Raw genomic sequence first — 15,162 nt, forward strand, 5'->3', positions numbered from 1 at the left:
TCTTCCTTGTGCTTTGTCTTTTTTTTTCATGCTGCGTTCTCTGCCTTTGAGTGTCTCCTTTTTCTCAGTCTCTTCCTAGTTCTGTGCTAACAACTGTCCTGCCTCCCACTATCTTATTTTTCCCATACATAATCAGGAATGAAAAAACTGTCAGGATTGGCTACTGATAGGCAAGATATAATGTTCCAGCTAGATTAGCAGAGAAGGAAAATGCACTCATCTCTGAAGATTTGGAAAAGAAAAAGGTAACCCAATATAGCACGTAAAGTTAGGTGCATAGATTCCAAACCTTAATTTATGGTAGATGTCAGATCTGACATAGAAATGTATGAAGCACTTGAAATTTAAGCCACTCTCTGAAAAACTGATAAATTTAAAGTACAATAAATTATTAAGGGACAAAAAGTGGTTGAGGACCATCTTTAGGTGTTTATTTCATGTGTGCAGTGTACCACAGATATCTGTGTATAGACACTAATAATCAGCCTTTCTTTATCACCGGCTTTCTGGTCATGCTCCTGTTTTTCTCAAAGGTGATATTTTACAACCATTTTCCCCCTCGAGGGTTTCTGATGGCAGTAACTCAGCCTTTTTCCCATAGTCTGAAATGGAAGTCTGGCTGCAACCATTCTGTATGCATGCAATTACTGTTCCAAATCTCACCTGTGGTTTCATTTTGTTTCTCTTTCCAATCAGAAAATGAAGAGTTTGGCCCAGAGACGCCAGTCTGCACCATCTTTGATCTTTGTCAAAGCACTTAGCAGATCTAGATCGGCCTCAAGGTGAGTCAGTGAGTTTTGCTTGCTGTACTGTTTTGTACTTTCTCAGCCTCATTCTCGAAACTTGAAATGTTTTTGAGTTATTGTCCACGCCGGGCTGTTGAACACAATTCATGCTGCTTGGTAGCTGTACAACTATAAAGCCTTCTGAAAGATGTGACAGAACTCTCATGGGTTTCCCCAGTGCTGCCACACTAAGCTGTTTGTACCCAAGTGGGTGGGCAAAGCTGCTCTGCAATTTGCAACTGGGCATGTGACATTTGGGCTGTTCAGTTGTAAATAGTTTGTGACTGGCTGTGAGTGCCTCCTGGGGAGGTGGCATGGGCAGAAGAAGATGTTCCCTGCTTTTTGCCTTGTATGCTTATGCAGTGCCAGGCATAACTCAGGATTGTTTATTGTGGAACTGTGCAATTTAATTTGAGCTAAGTTTCTTCTGTCATTGCCTGCTGAATGGTACAGGCTCTCCAGGGATCTGGAAGCACCTGCTGACTCAGGACAATGCTGTGGACCAGGATCTGGTGATCAAGCCTTCTCCTGTCCAGTATTAGCACTTGTGGGGCTGAGTATGTGGGTGTTAAGCATTCAGCATTTTTTGTCCTTGTCCTCTGCCAGAATCAGCCATTCCTCCTCCCTCCGCCAATGTAAAGCTACCATAGAAATGGGAATTTCTATGGAGCTAGTCCCCTGTCCAGCCCCAGCCCTGACCTGCCATTTGAACCACTCTGCATGCGTAACTTTTGTCTCCCTGCACTACAGTTCATTAGACTTTAAACTTACAAAATGTGTTTATCGAGAAGTGAACCATCTGGCAGGCTGTTAATGCTTCCAGCTGTGTATTGCTCTTTATGAAGAAATGTTATTGAGGGAAATTAGAGTATGGCTTTGTAAGGAATATTTTTCCTACTCTGTGGTGTGTTAAGTAGTCAGTATATAAGAAGTCAGAGCTCTGGAAAGTTGTTTGTGTTTGATCTAACTAGTACCTGCTTTGATATCATGTAGAACTCCACAGTATTTCATAAACCTGTGAAAGTACTCTGTGAAAAAAAATGAGAGTTGCAAAATAGGAGAGGCAAATTTCATTTGCCTGCTGGGGTTCAGACATTAACATTTTTCTTTAGTTCTGCTTTTTAATTTGTTTTATTGCCTGCTCCATAAGTATCAGAAATTGGAGATAGCTGGAGAGGTACCGAGTGTGATACACACTCAGTATGTGTGTTTTCACCTAAGAATTTTACGCTTTCTGAAGCGTAAATATGTCTTGCTTGTATAGCCCAGATCAGAATTATTTCTGGTTTGTGAAAGGACTTTTTTTTTAAGGCCAGTTGGCAGAAACTTTGTGGTGAAGAGGACTGTCGCCTTGTTCTGCAGTAAGAGCAATGCTTTGCCTACCTGACCGACCCTGCTGCTTTAATAACTGATGGATGCTGCCTCAATCATGTCTGTCCTCTGTCTGTGGCATGCAACAATTTAGCTGCTCCTGTTGAACTGAAGTCTGTGGCCTTTGTGAGAGGTATTGGGTGAAGTCTGAGGACCCTGAAGTCAGAGCAGGTGGTTTTGTAGCTTCAGAGTCTTTGAATTAGAGGGTGACACTTTGGATGGTGTTTATTATTGTTCACAGGAGCAGCAATTCTCACCTGTGCCTGACTTCCCTGTTTGGCTGTACAAAGCACATGCCTCTTCATCACTGAACTGATGGATGAGTTTGATCTTTCCACTCAGTTTGTTGTGTAAATGCTTAACTCTTGTGAAGTGCTTTCTCTGAAGGAGAACTGAGAGCAACAAAATGACTTCTCATGTTTTCTAATCTCCTCCAAATGTTTTACCTCAGACCTGTCTCAGCTCTTAGTTCTCCTTCTTGTAGACACAGCCAGTCTGCAAAATCCATTATTCTTCTCTGGCAGTGAACCTTAATACTGGGACTCCATAACACTTACTTGTTAATGGTTGATTAATGACTTGTAGATAATAAAGCTCCTATCTGAAGTTAACAAACATCTGTGAGGGATTTATTTAAATGCTCTCACCTCAGCAGCTGGCTCACCTCAATATTTGTTGAAATTAATGAACAAGTGCAAAGTTTAAAAGGGCAGGAAATACTTAGAAGCCAAGTCGGTTTGTATTTTTATACCACTTTATATGTCAGGTGTCCCTGGTTTATATACAGAGCATTTTCATAAAATGCATTGGCATCTGCTTTGGACAGACTTACTTTGGGGCATTTTAAAGTTTATTAATGCTATTTATTTAAAGAAACCATTGTGACATCTGGAGATGTCTATTTAGCATTCAGAAGATTAAGGATTTTGAGTAGTGATGTTGTTGTAGCTGTCATAAGGATGTGACCAAGGCAAGATGATCTAGCTGGAAATAGCAGAGGCTTGTTTTGTGCCATTGTCCTCTTATCAAGTCCTGAAAGAGAAGTAGATCTGAAAATCTTGTGTGCTTAAAAGCTTGTCTTTGTTTTCTCCAGCTATAGCGTTTGGTTTAATGAAAGTTCAGCCTTCCTTACAAATCTTACCTTAGCACATCAACCATATAAAGATAGATACAAGATATTTGGCCTGCGGAAGAATTATGGAATGGCTGTGTGGCACATTGATGCATGGATGTCCAGTTGTGCTGTAATCCCTGCCTCACTTGACTTGTACCTGCAGGCAGCAGAGGAACATAGTAAACAGTACAGCTATTATAGTGGAATTTGGGCCCTTACACCCAAGAGGTGAAAATATGGAGACTATTCCATTGCTTCCTGTTCTTGTTTCTCTTTCTTTTTTTCTGCACAGCTTCTTTTTCATCACAAAATTGTGATGAATAGGCATGTAAGGACTGTTCCACATCATCGGATGTCCTCTTTGGAAGCACTTTAAGCAAAGTTATAGTAGAAATACACTGGAAAAGTAAGCTTTTGGTATTTTTCTCAGATACAGGAAAAGTTAATTTTATTGTTTACTCCATTAGTGTGTATGAAATCAGCAAAAGATTTGGGTTAGTTATATTTGGCCCTGGACCTGTTCTGCAGTTGTAATTTTCCTCTTAGTTTTTCTTGGTGTCCTTTAATGAAACCTGCACAGCTTAATGATATAGTTCAGTGCAACACAAATGACAGGCTTGAAACAGAAATGTCTGAGGCCTGGATTTAAAGCATCAGGTATTGTCATCTCAAAGTTAATATAGAATAATAAAGATTTGTTTCAAGTCAGATTTTCAGCCTTTGTTCTGCTGTCCCTCAAAACAATTTTCACTTGTGACAAAACCCAGGTTTTTGGTCTGTGTAGTCAGACTTCTGCTTCCATCTCAGATATTTCACTGGGACAGCCAAACTATGTGCTGCAGTCACTGGCAGCTTCCCCTATTCTATTGCACACCTGACCAGATCACTGAAAGTGATATTTTTACATGCTGAAATTTATTAATATAATTTCACAATTTCTGAGTCTGCACGACCATTTAGAGATCTGTGTCTCTACACAGTAAAGGTGTTAAAATACTAAAAATGAAACAACTCTTCTTTTACACCATGAAGCATATTTATGATGTTATTTTGGTGTAAGCTGGAAGCAGAGGCTGTTCAGAAAAACCCTGAAGTATATTTTTAAAAGGTTTTCTGAACAAATTTCTAAAGAACCCCAAAAGGAAGGTCCTAAAATGTCATCCCTACCCAATTTTATTATGTGGCTTTTATGGTTGAAAAAGTGGAAGGTAAAAACTGAGGATTTCACAAGTTTCCAAGGTGTTTTCTCCCCTTTGCTACGTAGAAGTAGTGTTATGCCATTCACAGAGAGGCTGCTCTTCCTTCTCCCAGTGCACAGTAAGTGATTCTGGCATGTTATCTTCCAGGGGTCCTGTGCCAAAGGCTAAATATCCTAGATAACGAAGATCATATGTGTAATCTAGTAATACATTCCACTTGGCGCTAGTCAAATACAGAGTGTTCCCAGAGTCTTGGACATTGTGTTTTCAGGGTTTTAGTCAGAAGACATGTGGATGATCCAAGCTATGTGACTAGAAGAAGACAAAAATAGAGACTTTTAATAAATGTAAATTGCCAGAGGGCTTTTTTATAGGGAAGATGAGTATTTGGTGTTTCAGGCAAAACTGATTGCAGGGAGGGAGGGAATGAAAGCTCATTGCAAGCAACTAGCTTGTTAAGTAGACATTTCGGTTGCAATAATTTTGCTCATTCTTCAGTCACGTCCATGATAGTGAATAATTTTGCCTCACAGTGTGATTTCCTGAGGTGTGTTTGTTTGGTGAAGCTCAGCACTGGTGCACTATGGCACGGAGGGGTGGAGAAGGAGCACCTGCCCCTGCGCCTCACGCCGCAGCCGTTTTTACCGGCTGATACAGGACGAGGCCTTCATGAGGAAGAGGCTCCCCGCCCTGCTCCCTTGTCTGTCAATGCTGAGGTGGGTGTTGCTCTCACACAGCCCCACAGGCACCATGACAGAGTTTGTCAGAGTGAGATCAGAATCAGCGTGAATGGCACCCCCTGCCACGGTCACCACCTGTCAGGCAGAAGAGCGGCACCTTTGGCCAGGGCCGCCACAGCCGGGCTAGTCGATGGTGCCACTGCTGGTGGCTCATAGGGCATGGCTTAGGGTCACCCTGCTGCAGGGCACAGCCCTGGCATGGTGTGAGACAGGTGACACCTCGTGGCTGATTTTGAGGGGCTCTGAGGGGCGAAGGCTGTCATGCTGTGTGTGTGTGCCAGTTTCCATGTGTGTCGGTCTCTGTGTGTGCCGTACAGGTGTGGGGGTTTGCCTCCAGAGCAGCCAGCAGCAGGAAAGAGTGGACTCAGAACCAAGAGTGGGAGTTAGCATGGACAGGTACTATTCCAGCCTGCTCCCATTCCAAATGCTGATGCCACAGTTTGGGTGGGAGGGGGTTCCCTTGAAGCTGCGAAGAGCAGGGAGGGGAGAAGCCAGTGGGGCAAACATTCACTTTACACTGGTGCCTTCGGCAGCAGAGGCAGATTCCCACTGTTTGGGGCAGTCAAGGCCATGCCCTGCCTTGGGGCTATTCCCTGGTGTGGACCACATCTGCCACACCAGTGATGGTGAGAGGGTGACTGGGATAGCAAGGGATGGGCAGGTAATGCTGGGCACTCACCTACACGACTGAAACGGCATCTCTAAAGCCTCCTCCTGTGCCCCCAGCCACCCAAAAGGTGTGGTCACAAGGGATGAGGCCTCTACGGCACCTTCATTGACCCTTAGAAGAGGCATGCCATGGAAGGAAGTCCTTGCAAGACAAGTCTTCCTGAAGCCACAGGGCTTGAGGTTTTTTGGGAAGCACAAGGGCTGTCACTGTTGTCAGAGTGGTCCTCCAAGGTGAAAATCAAAGTGGCAGCACCTCCAGCCCTGTGTCCTCCACCCCTCATCTTACAGTATTTTGTCGGAGAGACTCAATACACTCAAAAATACAGAAGAGCTGTTTTATGAATCAAAGTAAGAAAAAGGACAAAATCCCACAAAATAGTTTCCCAGTGTGAGGGATTGAATACAGTCACCACTCATTTTATCTTGATTTATGATACTTTTTCCACAAAGCTCCAGCTAGTCATCAAAAGAGGGGAAATCCTATTCCTAAAGACTCAGTCAACAAAGCAAATGAAAAGCTCTTTGCTTCTGGGTCTAATTTTTAGATTTAATTCACCTTTGAAACAGTTGATCAGAATTTTTAATAAATTTTTTTCATTTCATGAAAGGTTTTGATGTTTTAACATTTTATGCTTAGTCAGAATAGGCAGAAATTTCTTCATGAGAAATTTCCTGGATTTCTCCCCTCAGTATGTCATAAGGTAAGGATATATGAATTTGTAGAAAAATAGTGTTGGGGGGTTTCTTAATTGTTATTTTGTATCAAATTTCTATTCCTTTTTAATGGAACTGCACATAATTAAAAAAACTTGTGATGATATTGTACAAGTTGTCATTTTTATAGTATTTCTAATTCATGCTTGATTTAATCTAATTATGACACTGGAGTATTATTTCCTTAAACCATGTGCTTGAACACAAAACTTATTTTTACCTAATAGTAGCTGGGATAAAATTTTATTAACTGTTAACAAGGAACAAAACGAACTTTCTGAGGCCTCAAATGGCCTTTTAACTTAGAGATTCCTGTCCCTCTGCTGCGTTTTTTCTGTTTTGTTTTGAGTGTGTGTATGTGTACATATGTTGGTTTTTGACAAAACCTCTCAGTTCTTCATTTATGATGTAGAAACTGGCTTATAGTGATCTGGAGATTGAAATGAGCTGCAAATCCTAGAGATATGTTGCTTTTTTTTATTAAATGGAAAGGACTAGAAGTAACCAGAAGGAAGCCTTGGAAGCAAGGTATTGAAGTTTAAATGAGGGACTAATTTTTCTGTGTGACTAATAGTTTAACACTAGTGCTTTAAACTGATTCCCTTTGAATAGAGTTTGTGACAGTTTTAAGATCAAGACAGTGAGAGGCACTGCTCATCATGATGAGTGCAGGGCTGTGCTTGTCCAGATGTCTCGGTGTCCACATGTGCTTTTGGCTGCAGACTGTTTTAAGGACTTTCTGGATTAGGCCTTGAGGTCTGGCAGAATGCAGCTGTTGTCCAACCATTGTGTATCCCTGATTTTAGACAACAAAATCTCCGCCAAATGACAGTCTGGCCAAGCAGTTTGGGCAGCAGCATACCTGAGGAAATCACAGACCAACTGCTTCAGACTGCTCTGTGATCATTTATCTTGTGTAAACAAGCAGAAAGGCTCTAATGATGTGAAGGCTGATATGCAGCCTCTGGTGCTCTCACCTCTGACAAGGGTCAGCATTAAATAGACATTGAACACTCTCCCCAGGCTGATACATATTGCTTCTCTTGGTCCAGCTGCTTCCTCGTGTACAAAGCTGCTGGTGAGGCATTGTAATCATATCATGGGAATAACAGTCTGTCTTTAGATCTCTTTTGTGCCAATGTCTTAAGTGCTTGAGTATCAGGGGCTAGATCCAATAAAGGATAATAAGCCTCAAGGGCAAGACATGGTAGTAATTTCAGAACCTGAATCTAAAACCATGATTGAAAAAACATCGTCTTGGAGGCTTCCTGACCTCTCAAGTGCCTCTGTTCTTTAGATGCTCTCCTGCTGACCAGAGAGCTCCCAAACACCTGGAATTGTGCTTTTACGCATCCCAGTACAGCATGATTGCATATACCCAAGGACAGTGCTGGTAGCACTGAACAGGTAACTACCATCATAAGGTGTAGGGATATTGGAAATCCTTTAATAGCTTTTTTCCACAGCTCAGATCACTGGCAGCACAGGAACCTCTGACTAACATACCTGACTAGCTATGTAAAAAACTTGTTGAATAGGTAGGCAGATAGTTCAGAGTGTGAAACAGGTGCGTGTGGCTGCACAGCTATTCATAAGGAATCTGGGTCATTATGCTTGCAATAGCTGGCAACAGCAGGTATATCAAGTAATCTCTTCTCTGTAATAGGATAATTCCTGTGTTGTAGTATTAGTATTAAAACATAGTTTAAAGCCCTTGAGGCAAACCAAAGCCAGATTTGTTCCTGTTACAGCTGGGACAGGTGAAGTGACAGTCCTGTCTTCCATATGGCACCCATATTGGTCATCCCTCTTAAAGAAGTGATCCTTAAAAACTTAAGCCACTACAAGGGCTGGGCAGATTCTCTCTTCCCGTCTGTGGTGGGGCTTTGTGAAGTTCATCCCACAGTGTCCCACAGTTCATAGAAACACAGAATCATAGGATGGCTTGTGTCGGAAGGGCCCTTGATGATCATCTAGTTCTAACCTTCCTGCTGTGGACAGGGACACCTTCCACTAGACCAGCCCCAATCCAACCCAGCCTTGAGTGCTTCTAGGGATGGGGCATCCACAAGTTCTCTGGGCAACCTGTTCCAGTGCCTAGGAAATAATTTCAACTAATTATTCAACTAATAATTTCAACTAATTGAAACCTACCCTCTTCCAGTTGGAAGCCATTCCCCTTTGTCCTGTCACTACATGACCTTGTAAATAGTCTCTCTTCATCTTTCTTGTAGGCTCCCTTCAGGTACTGGAAGGCTGCAATTAGGTCACCCCACAGCCTTCTCTTTTCTAGGATGAACGATTCCAATTCTCTTTTGTAGGATAGGTGCTCCATCCCTCTAATCATCTTGGTATCCCTCCTATGGACTTGCTCCAACTGGTCCATGTCCTTCCTGTGCAGAGGACCTCAGAGCTGGATGCAGTACTCCAAATGGGGTCTCATAAGAGCAGAGTAGAGGGGCAGAATCCCCTCCCTTGCCCTGCTGGCCATGCTGCTTTTGATGCAGCCCAGGATACAATTGGCTTTCTGAGCTGAGTGCACATTGCTGGCTCGTGTCAGTCTTTCATCCATGAGATCCCCCAAGTTCTTCTCCCCAGGGCTGCTCTCAGTGCTTCATCCCTCAGCCTGTATTGATATACTGTGGGTTGCCCTGACCCACATGCAGCACCTTGCACTTGGCCTTGTTAAATCCCATGAGATTCCCGTGGGCCCACTTCTCAACCTTGTCCAGGTCCCTCTGGATGGCATCCCCTCCTTCAGGTTTGTCAACTGAACCACTCAGCTTGGTGTCATCTGCAAATTTGCTGAGGGTGCACTTGATCCCTTTGTCTATGTCATTAATGAAGATATTAAATAACACTGGTTCCAATACAGACCCCTGAGGGACACCACTTGTCGCTGATGTCCGTTGTGACTGAGCCATTGACCACTACCTTCTGGATGCGACCATCCAATTTCTAATCCATCTGACAGTCCACCCATCAAATCCATCACTGCAATTTACAGAGAAGGATGTTGTGGAGGACCATGTCAAAGGCTTTACAGAAGTTCACTGACCCTGAGATTAGCTCAGTTGGTTAGAGCATGGTGCCAATAACAGCGAGGTTGTGGGTTTGATCCCCATATGGGCCATTCACTTAAGAGTTGGACTTGATGATCCTTGTGGGTTCCTTCCAACTCAGAATATTCTGTGATCTGTCCTTTCAGTTAGATTATATCCTTAGCTCTTCCCTTGTCTGCTGCTGTAATCACTCCATCGTAGAAGGCCACTACGTTGGTCAGGCAGGACTTGCTCTTGGTGAAGTCATGTTGCCTGTCTCAAATCACCACCATGTTCTCAATGTGCCTTAGAATAGCTTCTAGGAGGATCTGTTCCCTGATCTTCCCAGGCACAGAGGTCAGTTTGACAAGTTCTTAGTTCCAGAGTCCTCTTTTCTACCCTTTTTAAAGATGGGTGCAATATTTCCCTTCTTCCACTCACCTGGGACTTCACCTGACTGCCATGACTTTTTGAATGTCATGGTGAGTGGCTTGGAAACTACATCAGCCAATTCCCTTAGGACTCTCGAATGCATCTCATCGGGTTTCATAGATTTATGTACATCCAGATTCCTCAGGTGGTCATAAGCCTGATCTTCTCTTAGAGTGAGAATCTCTTCTCCCTCAGTTCCCATCTTGCTGTCCATCCACTTGAGAGGTGTGGGAAGAGAACCACTGAAGACTGCCATTGAAGACTGAGGCAAAAGGCAGATGAGCCTTCTCCTCATCTGCTGTTACCAGTTTATCAGCATTGTTTATCAGGGGTGTGCTGGTTTAAAGGTAAACCAGCAGGGGAAATGAACTCAACTCAAAAGAGAGATTATAAGTCAGAATAACAGTTTAATAAAATAATACAATAAGTACAATTATACAGACAAACAATTGGTTTTAACCCACAAAACCCAAATATATAACCCAGCACCCTGGGGCATGAACAGAGTGGTGTTCTTTGGGTCCCCCGAGTCCAAAGGAAAAAGTGAGGGGAAAACCTGTTGGTGAGAGTGCTGTTGCAGTCTGGTCAAGAGTGGTGACTGCAGTCTGGTCAAAAGTGGTGATTGCAGTCTGGTTGAGGATGGTGGTCTCAGTCTGGTTGAGAGCGGTGATCTGCAGTCTTCCTCTGGATCCCACAAGTGGTAAAAAGGTTCCAAAACTCCAAGTTTATATATTCTCCAGTTCAGGCAGGAATGCTCAGTCCTTCCCTCAGAGCGGGGAATTGCATAAAAGGGTATGAGGATGCTCAGTCCTTCCCTCAGAGTGGGGAATTCCATAAAAGGGTATGAGGACAGGAACATCTTCCTATCTCGCAGGCCTCTATTGCTAACGATTTCTGGGAAATGGCATGGAAGGCTATAGAATACACAGTTTTGGCTTACACCCATACCATGATGAACTGGTCTCAGCTGTTCTAACTAGGACAGGGGGGAACCCCTTCTTTGGTTCCTTTCCTGGCTGACATACCTGTACAAGCCCTTCTTGTTATTCTTTGTGTCCCTTGCCAGGTCCAGTTCCAGCTTCGCCTTGGCCTTCCTCACACCATTCCTACACAAGTGAACTTCCTCTCTATACTCTTCCCAAGTTGCTGTTATGTTTTGGGGATACAGGCAGTGCTGGTCAGCAGTGGCTCCAATGACAGCTGTACTTTGTGGAAGGATAAAGCATGGTGAAGACAGGTAGCTGCAGACAATAGGACAGGCAGATACATGCAGGCTCATTAACAGCCATACACGATGGTCCCAAGGGATTTCTAAAGATGCTCACACCAATCTTTTCAGTTCATGTGCACATCAGCTTGAAATAACTTGTTTCTGTAGAGATCTGCAGCATGTCCTAGCTATTTTTGGTAGCCCAGAATTCCTGGCTTATTATATGACCTATGCTGAACTCTTGTAATACAGTTTGCAAGAAGATATATGTAAACCCCTTTTGACTAAAAGGTTAGCTTCATCCTTGAGGTAAGTCAAAAACAATGGAGTTGAGCTCGGCTTTTAAATGTCCCGATTGTAATTAAGTGGGATTAAATGTCCCAGTTGTAATTACTGCTTCTCAAAAAAATTAAGGTAGAACAGAAACCTTATCCCTTCAGCCTACTAAAATAATACTTGATCCTTCTAATGGGACATGAGTGAACCTGAGATCCCAGAGTGCTTCCCTGTATCCCTCCTCAGAATGGGTAGGAAGAAGCTGTGTTGAAAGTAGCAAAAGTAGCCTGTGCCTCCAGACTTCTTGTAGGCCATGAGAAGCTCAAAAAAGTCCAGACAACAAGAGTGAGGAACTGCAGGGCTGGGGTGTTAAGTTTGGGGCTTTTCTTTGTCCTTTGTTTATCCTACCTTTTTCCTTTTTTTTTTTTTTTTTTTTTTAAATTATTTTGCTTTTTTTCCCCCCAAAGGTCACTTTTTTGGTTAATCATTTTTTTTGAGTTTTTCTGTTTGCCTGAACAATGAAATCTCTGTTTGGATAGACAGTGCCTGGATTGCATTTCCCTGGTGCAACTGGGAAACTGAGTAACTCAAGGTGTTGCTACTATGTCAGTCAGTAAAAATGAGGGGGGGCTGCAGTGGTGAACAGGGGAACAATTATTCCAAAGGCCAAAAAACTTTTATTGACTTCTGCATGTGCATATGTCATCTCCTAAACTTCCCCCCTGCTCAAGGGGACTTGAACCAAAACCCCTTGAACTTGTTGATTGCTGTAAGAGCTATATAGCAGAACTGGAGGACACCCACACTGCAAGAGCTTTTCAATAGGATTTAAATAACTTGCACTAATTTATTTTCTGGTGGGAACAGGCAAAATATGACCAAAATGTGTGGTGCTAATTTATACCAATAGAGAATTTTGCCCTCATGCTAAATTTTCAGAGTAAACACCTTGCAGCTCTTTGTTAAAATAAAACAAAAAGCCTTGGAAGCAAACCAAACCACAAGCGTGTTTCCTGTCTCCAGCCTCCACACTGTAGTGCATATTTGCTCTGCGGAGAATATTGTCCTTTTAAAATTATTTAAGTGGAGCTTGTTTTCAGTTAAGCTGCCAAGCTTCCATCCTGAAATGTGCAAGGATTTTGTTTTAACGATGCATTTTACCCTACAGCTATGTGGTATTTTACTGCCAGACTACAGAAAAGTAATACAGTTACATGCCTCAACACCTGGAACATTTAATCATGTTATTCATCATAATAATTTTTATTATGTTTAATAAGATTTTGATATCATGCAGAGATTATACAAAACAATTTTTAGAATCCTATTATAATCTGCGTTGGAATATTTTTTTCAATGTGTATTGTATTAAAATGAGTACATCGGGTTTTAGGAGCAGAGGAGTGGTATTCAATTTCTGAAATGTGATACATAAAATATAGATAAACTGATTTCTGCCCTAAAATGTAAATTTGTCTATTTATCTGAGTAAAACTTGCTCCTAATTAATATTCATCTTCCTTCCATTGTCCAGGCTTCTGCTTGCCTTGCTAGTGCTGTAGAGAGGGTTGCAGCACATTTTGGTCTGCAGTCTCTGTGACCCTACTGGGACTCACTGCTTGGTCTTGGGTGCAGTATTTTCCGCTGTATCTTTCTGAGGTCCAGCTACTTGCACAGAGAAAGTGAGGACAGCCCTGCACTAGAGGCTGTGAACTGAAGCCAACGCATGCTCCAGGGCAGAGGGGTCTCTGTGAGATACACTAACCACAAGTTAAAATGTAGGGGTAAGGGGTGACTGCCTTGGATTTGTTCAAATACATTGCTTGGAAAAAAGAAGTTGCAACCGGTAAAGAACACTTATAAAGTAGAAGCAGGCATTTTAAAAGTTAGTAACTAATGCTCTTTGAAAAACCAAGCATTATCTCACTTACCTCATGGTACAAAAGCTACTGTACCCACAACAGTGATGGCCTAGGGGACTTTAACAGAGTGCTGCAGAAAATAGACTTGCTATTTCTGGAATGCTGCACTGTTTTCACAAAGTGCTGCTTCAACTGCATAAGATTTACCATAGATAACAGCAAGCAAACATGCCCAGCATCCTCAGAACGAAGCTCCCTTGGCATAGCAGGGATCAATTGACAGCAGATTTTCAGAAACAGGTTGGCAGCCCATGTGATTAAGACAGTTTTATGCTTGTCTATTCAAGTCTCCTCTATAAATAGTCAGTATAAGTTTACAATTGCATACTAACTTTGTGTTGGCCCATATCTTACCTACCACCTTCCTGGAACATGCTCCTATACTCCAAGCTTATACTTTTTTTGCTTACTTCCACCCTCTAGGTATAATTATTATTTATTACAATAAAGTGCCATATAAACTTAGATTAAATGCATATTCTGGATGATGAGGACTTGAAATGGGCAGATCCTGAGCATGTGGGTGACTCACTGAGGGCACTCACTGGCCATGTTTGGGAGGCAGTGACAGAAAGGAGTAGTTAGCACCTTTAAAAATGCACAAGATCTTTATATATATGTATATATATAAATATCTGCCAGTCTAAGTAGGGCTCTGAGCTGCAGATTGCTCTGTGTGGGTGAGCCTTGTCTGCGTGTTGTCTAGTTTATGGTGAAAGGAGCTGTGAATGCCTGTCCATGAAGCCTATGGGGCTTTGCATGGTCATGCTGAACAGGTAGTGGGAATGGAGCAGGCTGGACTGAGCAAGTCATGGGAAATGGGCATGACTGTTGGCATCCCTGTTTTCAGCTCCTTACTCCGTCTATAGATGGTTTGTGAGTTTGTGCCAAGCCAGAAGCCATGTCACAAGAACATCTCGAGCTAGATAGCATTAATGTGCAGAAACATGTAGTATCTCTGTTTCTACCCTTTTCCATCTACAACTTGTTTGAGCAAATGATTAAGAACCTACACGGGGCTTTGCTTGTTCCTCAGCTGTTTTTCAAAGATGAAGTCCCTTGCTGATAAACTTTGGAGGTAGGTCTGCTGTGTGTAATGCAGTTGTAGCCTCCTTTCTCTTCACAGCCCTTCTAGCATGGGGACTGAATCTTCAAGCCATATGCTTTAGTAAGCTGGCAACATGATAGAGGCTAAATTAATTGGGAGCTTGAAGAGGACCATCTCCATTGTCTTGTGTTCAGTCCCAAGCACGGACAGTTCTTTTCAGTGTACAAGAAAAGCTCTTTCATTTTGTTTTTCACTCTTCTTTTTGCATACAGAACATGATGTTCTATGTGATGATTTTGTCAAAATCTGTGGTGATTTAGTCAAGTTGGCTAGAATATAGTGCAAGTCACATCCAAGTTATCATTTATAATGAAGTTTGATATATGTCAAAGTCCTGACAATCTTAACATTGCACTGTGGTGCACTATAAGTAGCTCTTCAAGGCAGATCAGTACTCACTGCTGTGTTAGAGGTTTGGGGTTTTTTTCCATCTTATCTCATCTTATTTGGTGAACTCTTGCACACCACATTGGAGCTCTTTGCTTTTGGTTAGTTGAAGAATTGTTCTCAGTACTTTATTTAGTTAAGTATCTTGAATGCAAAACACCCTCTAGCTGTGCAATATGGGTAATATGTGTTAA

The 15,162-nt window shown here is 42.4% G+C and overlaps 1 protein-coding gene across 6 annotated transcripts in view; it reads left to right on the top strand.

The window, feature by feature from the left end:
• Window positions 1-15,162, top strand: part of ARHGAP20 (Rho GTPase activating protein 20) — a 63,381-nt gene that overhangs the window by 9,945 nt on the left and 38,274 nt on the right. For 3 of the 6 annotated variants that reach the window (XM_051779170.1, XM_051779171.1, XM_051779172.1), the window contains exon 2: window positions 697-782. In XM_051779170.1, coding sequence (XP_051635130.1) covers window positions 697-782 — 86 coding nt within the window. Of the gene's footprint in view, window positions 1-696; window positions 783-5,054; window positions 5,186-5,519; window positions 5,606-6,486; window positions 6,580-15,162 lie in introns of those variants that run through there. The other 3 variants (XM_051779174.1, XM_051779173.1, XM_051779175.1) reach the window with 3 other exon arrangements.

The sequence above is a fragment of the Manacus candei genome, unplaced genomic scaffold (assembly GCF_025592945.1).
Source record: "Manacus candei isolate 608988 ecotype Guabito, Panama unplaced genomic scaffold, ASM2559294v1 h1tg000014l, whole genome shotgun sequence".
Taxonomy (NCBI): Eukaryota; Metazoa; Chordata; class Aves; order Passeriformes; family Pipridae; genus Manacus; species Manacus candei.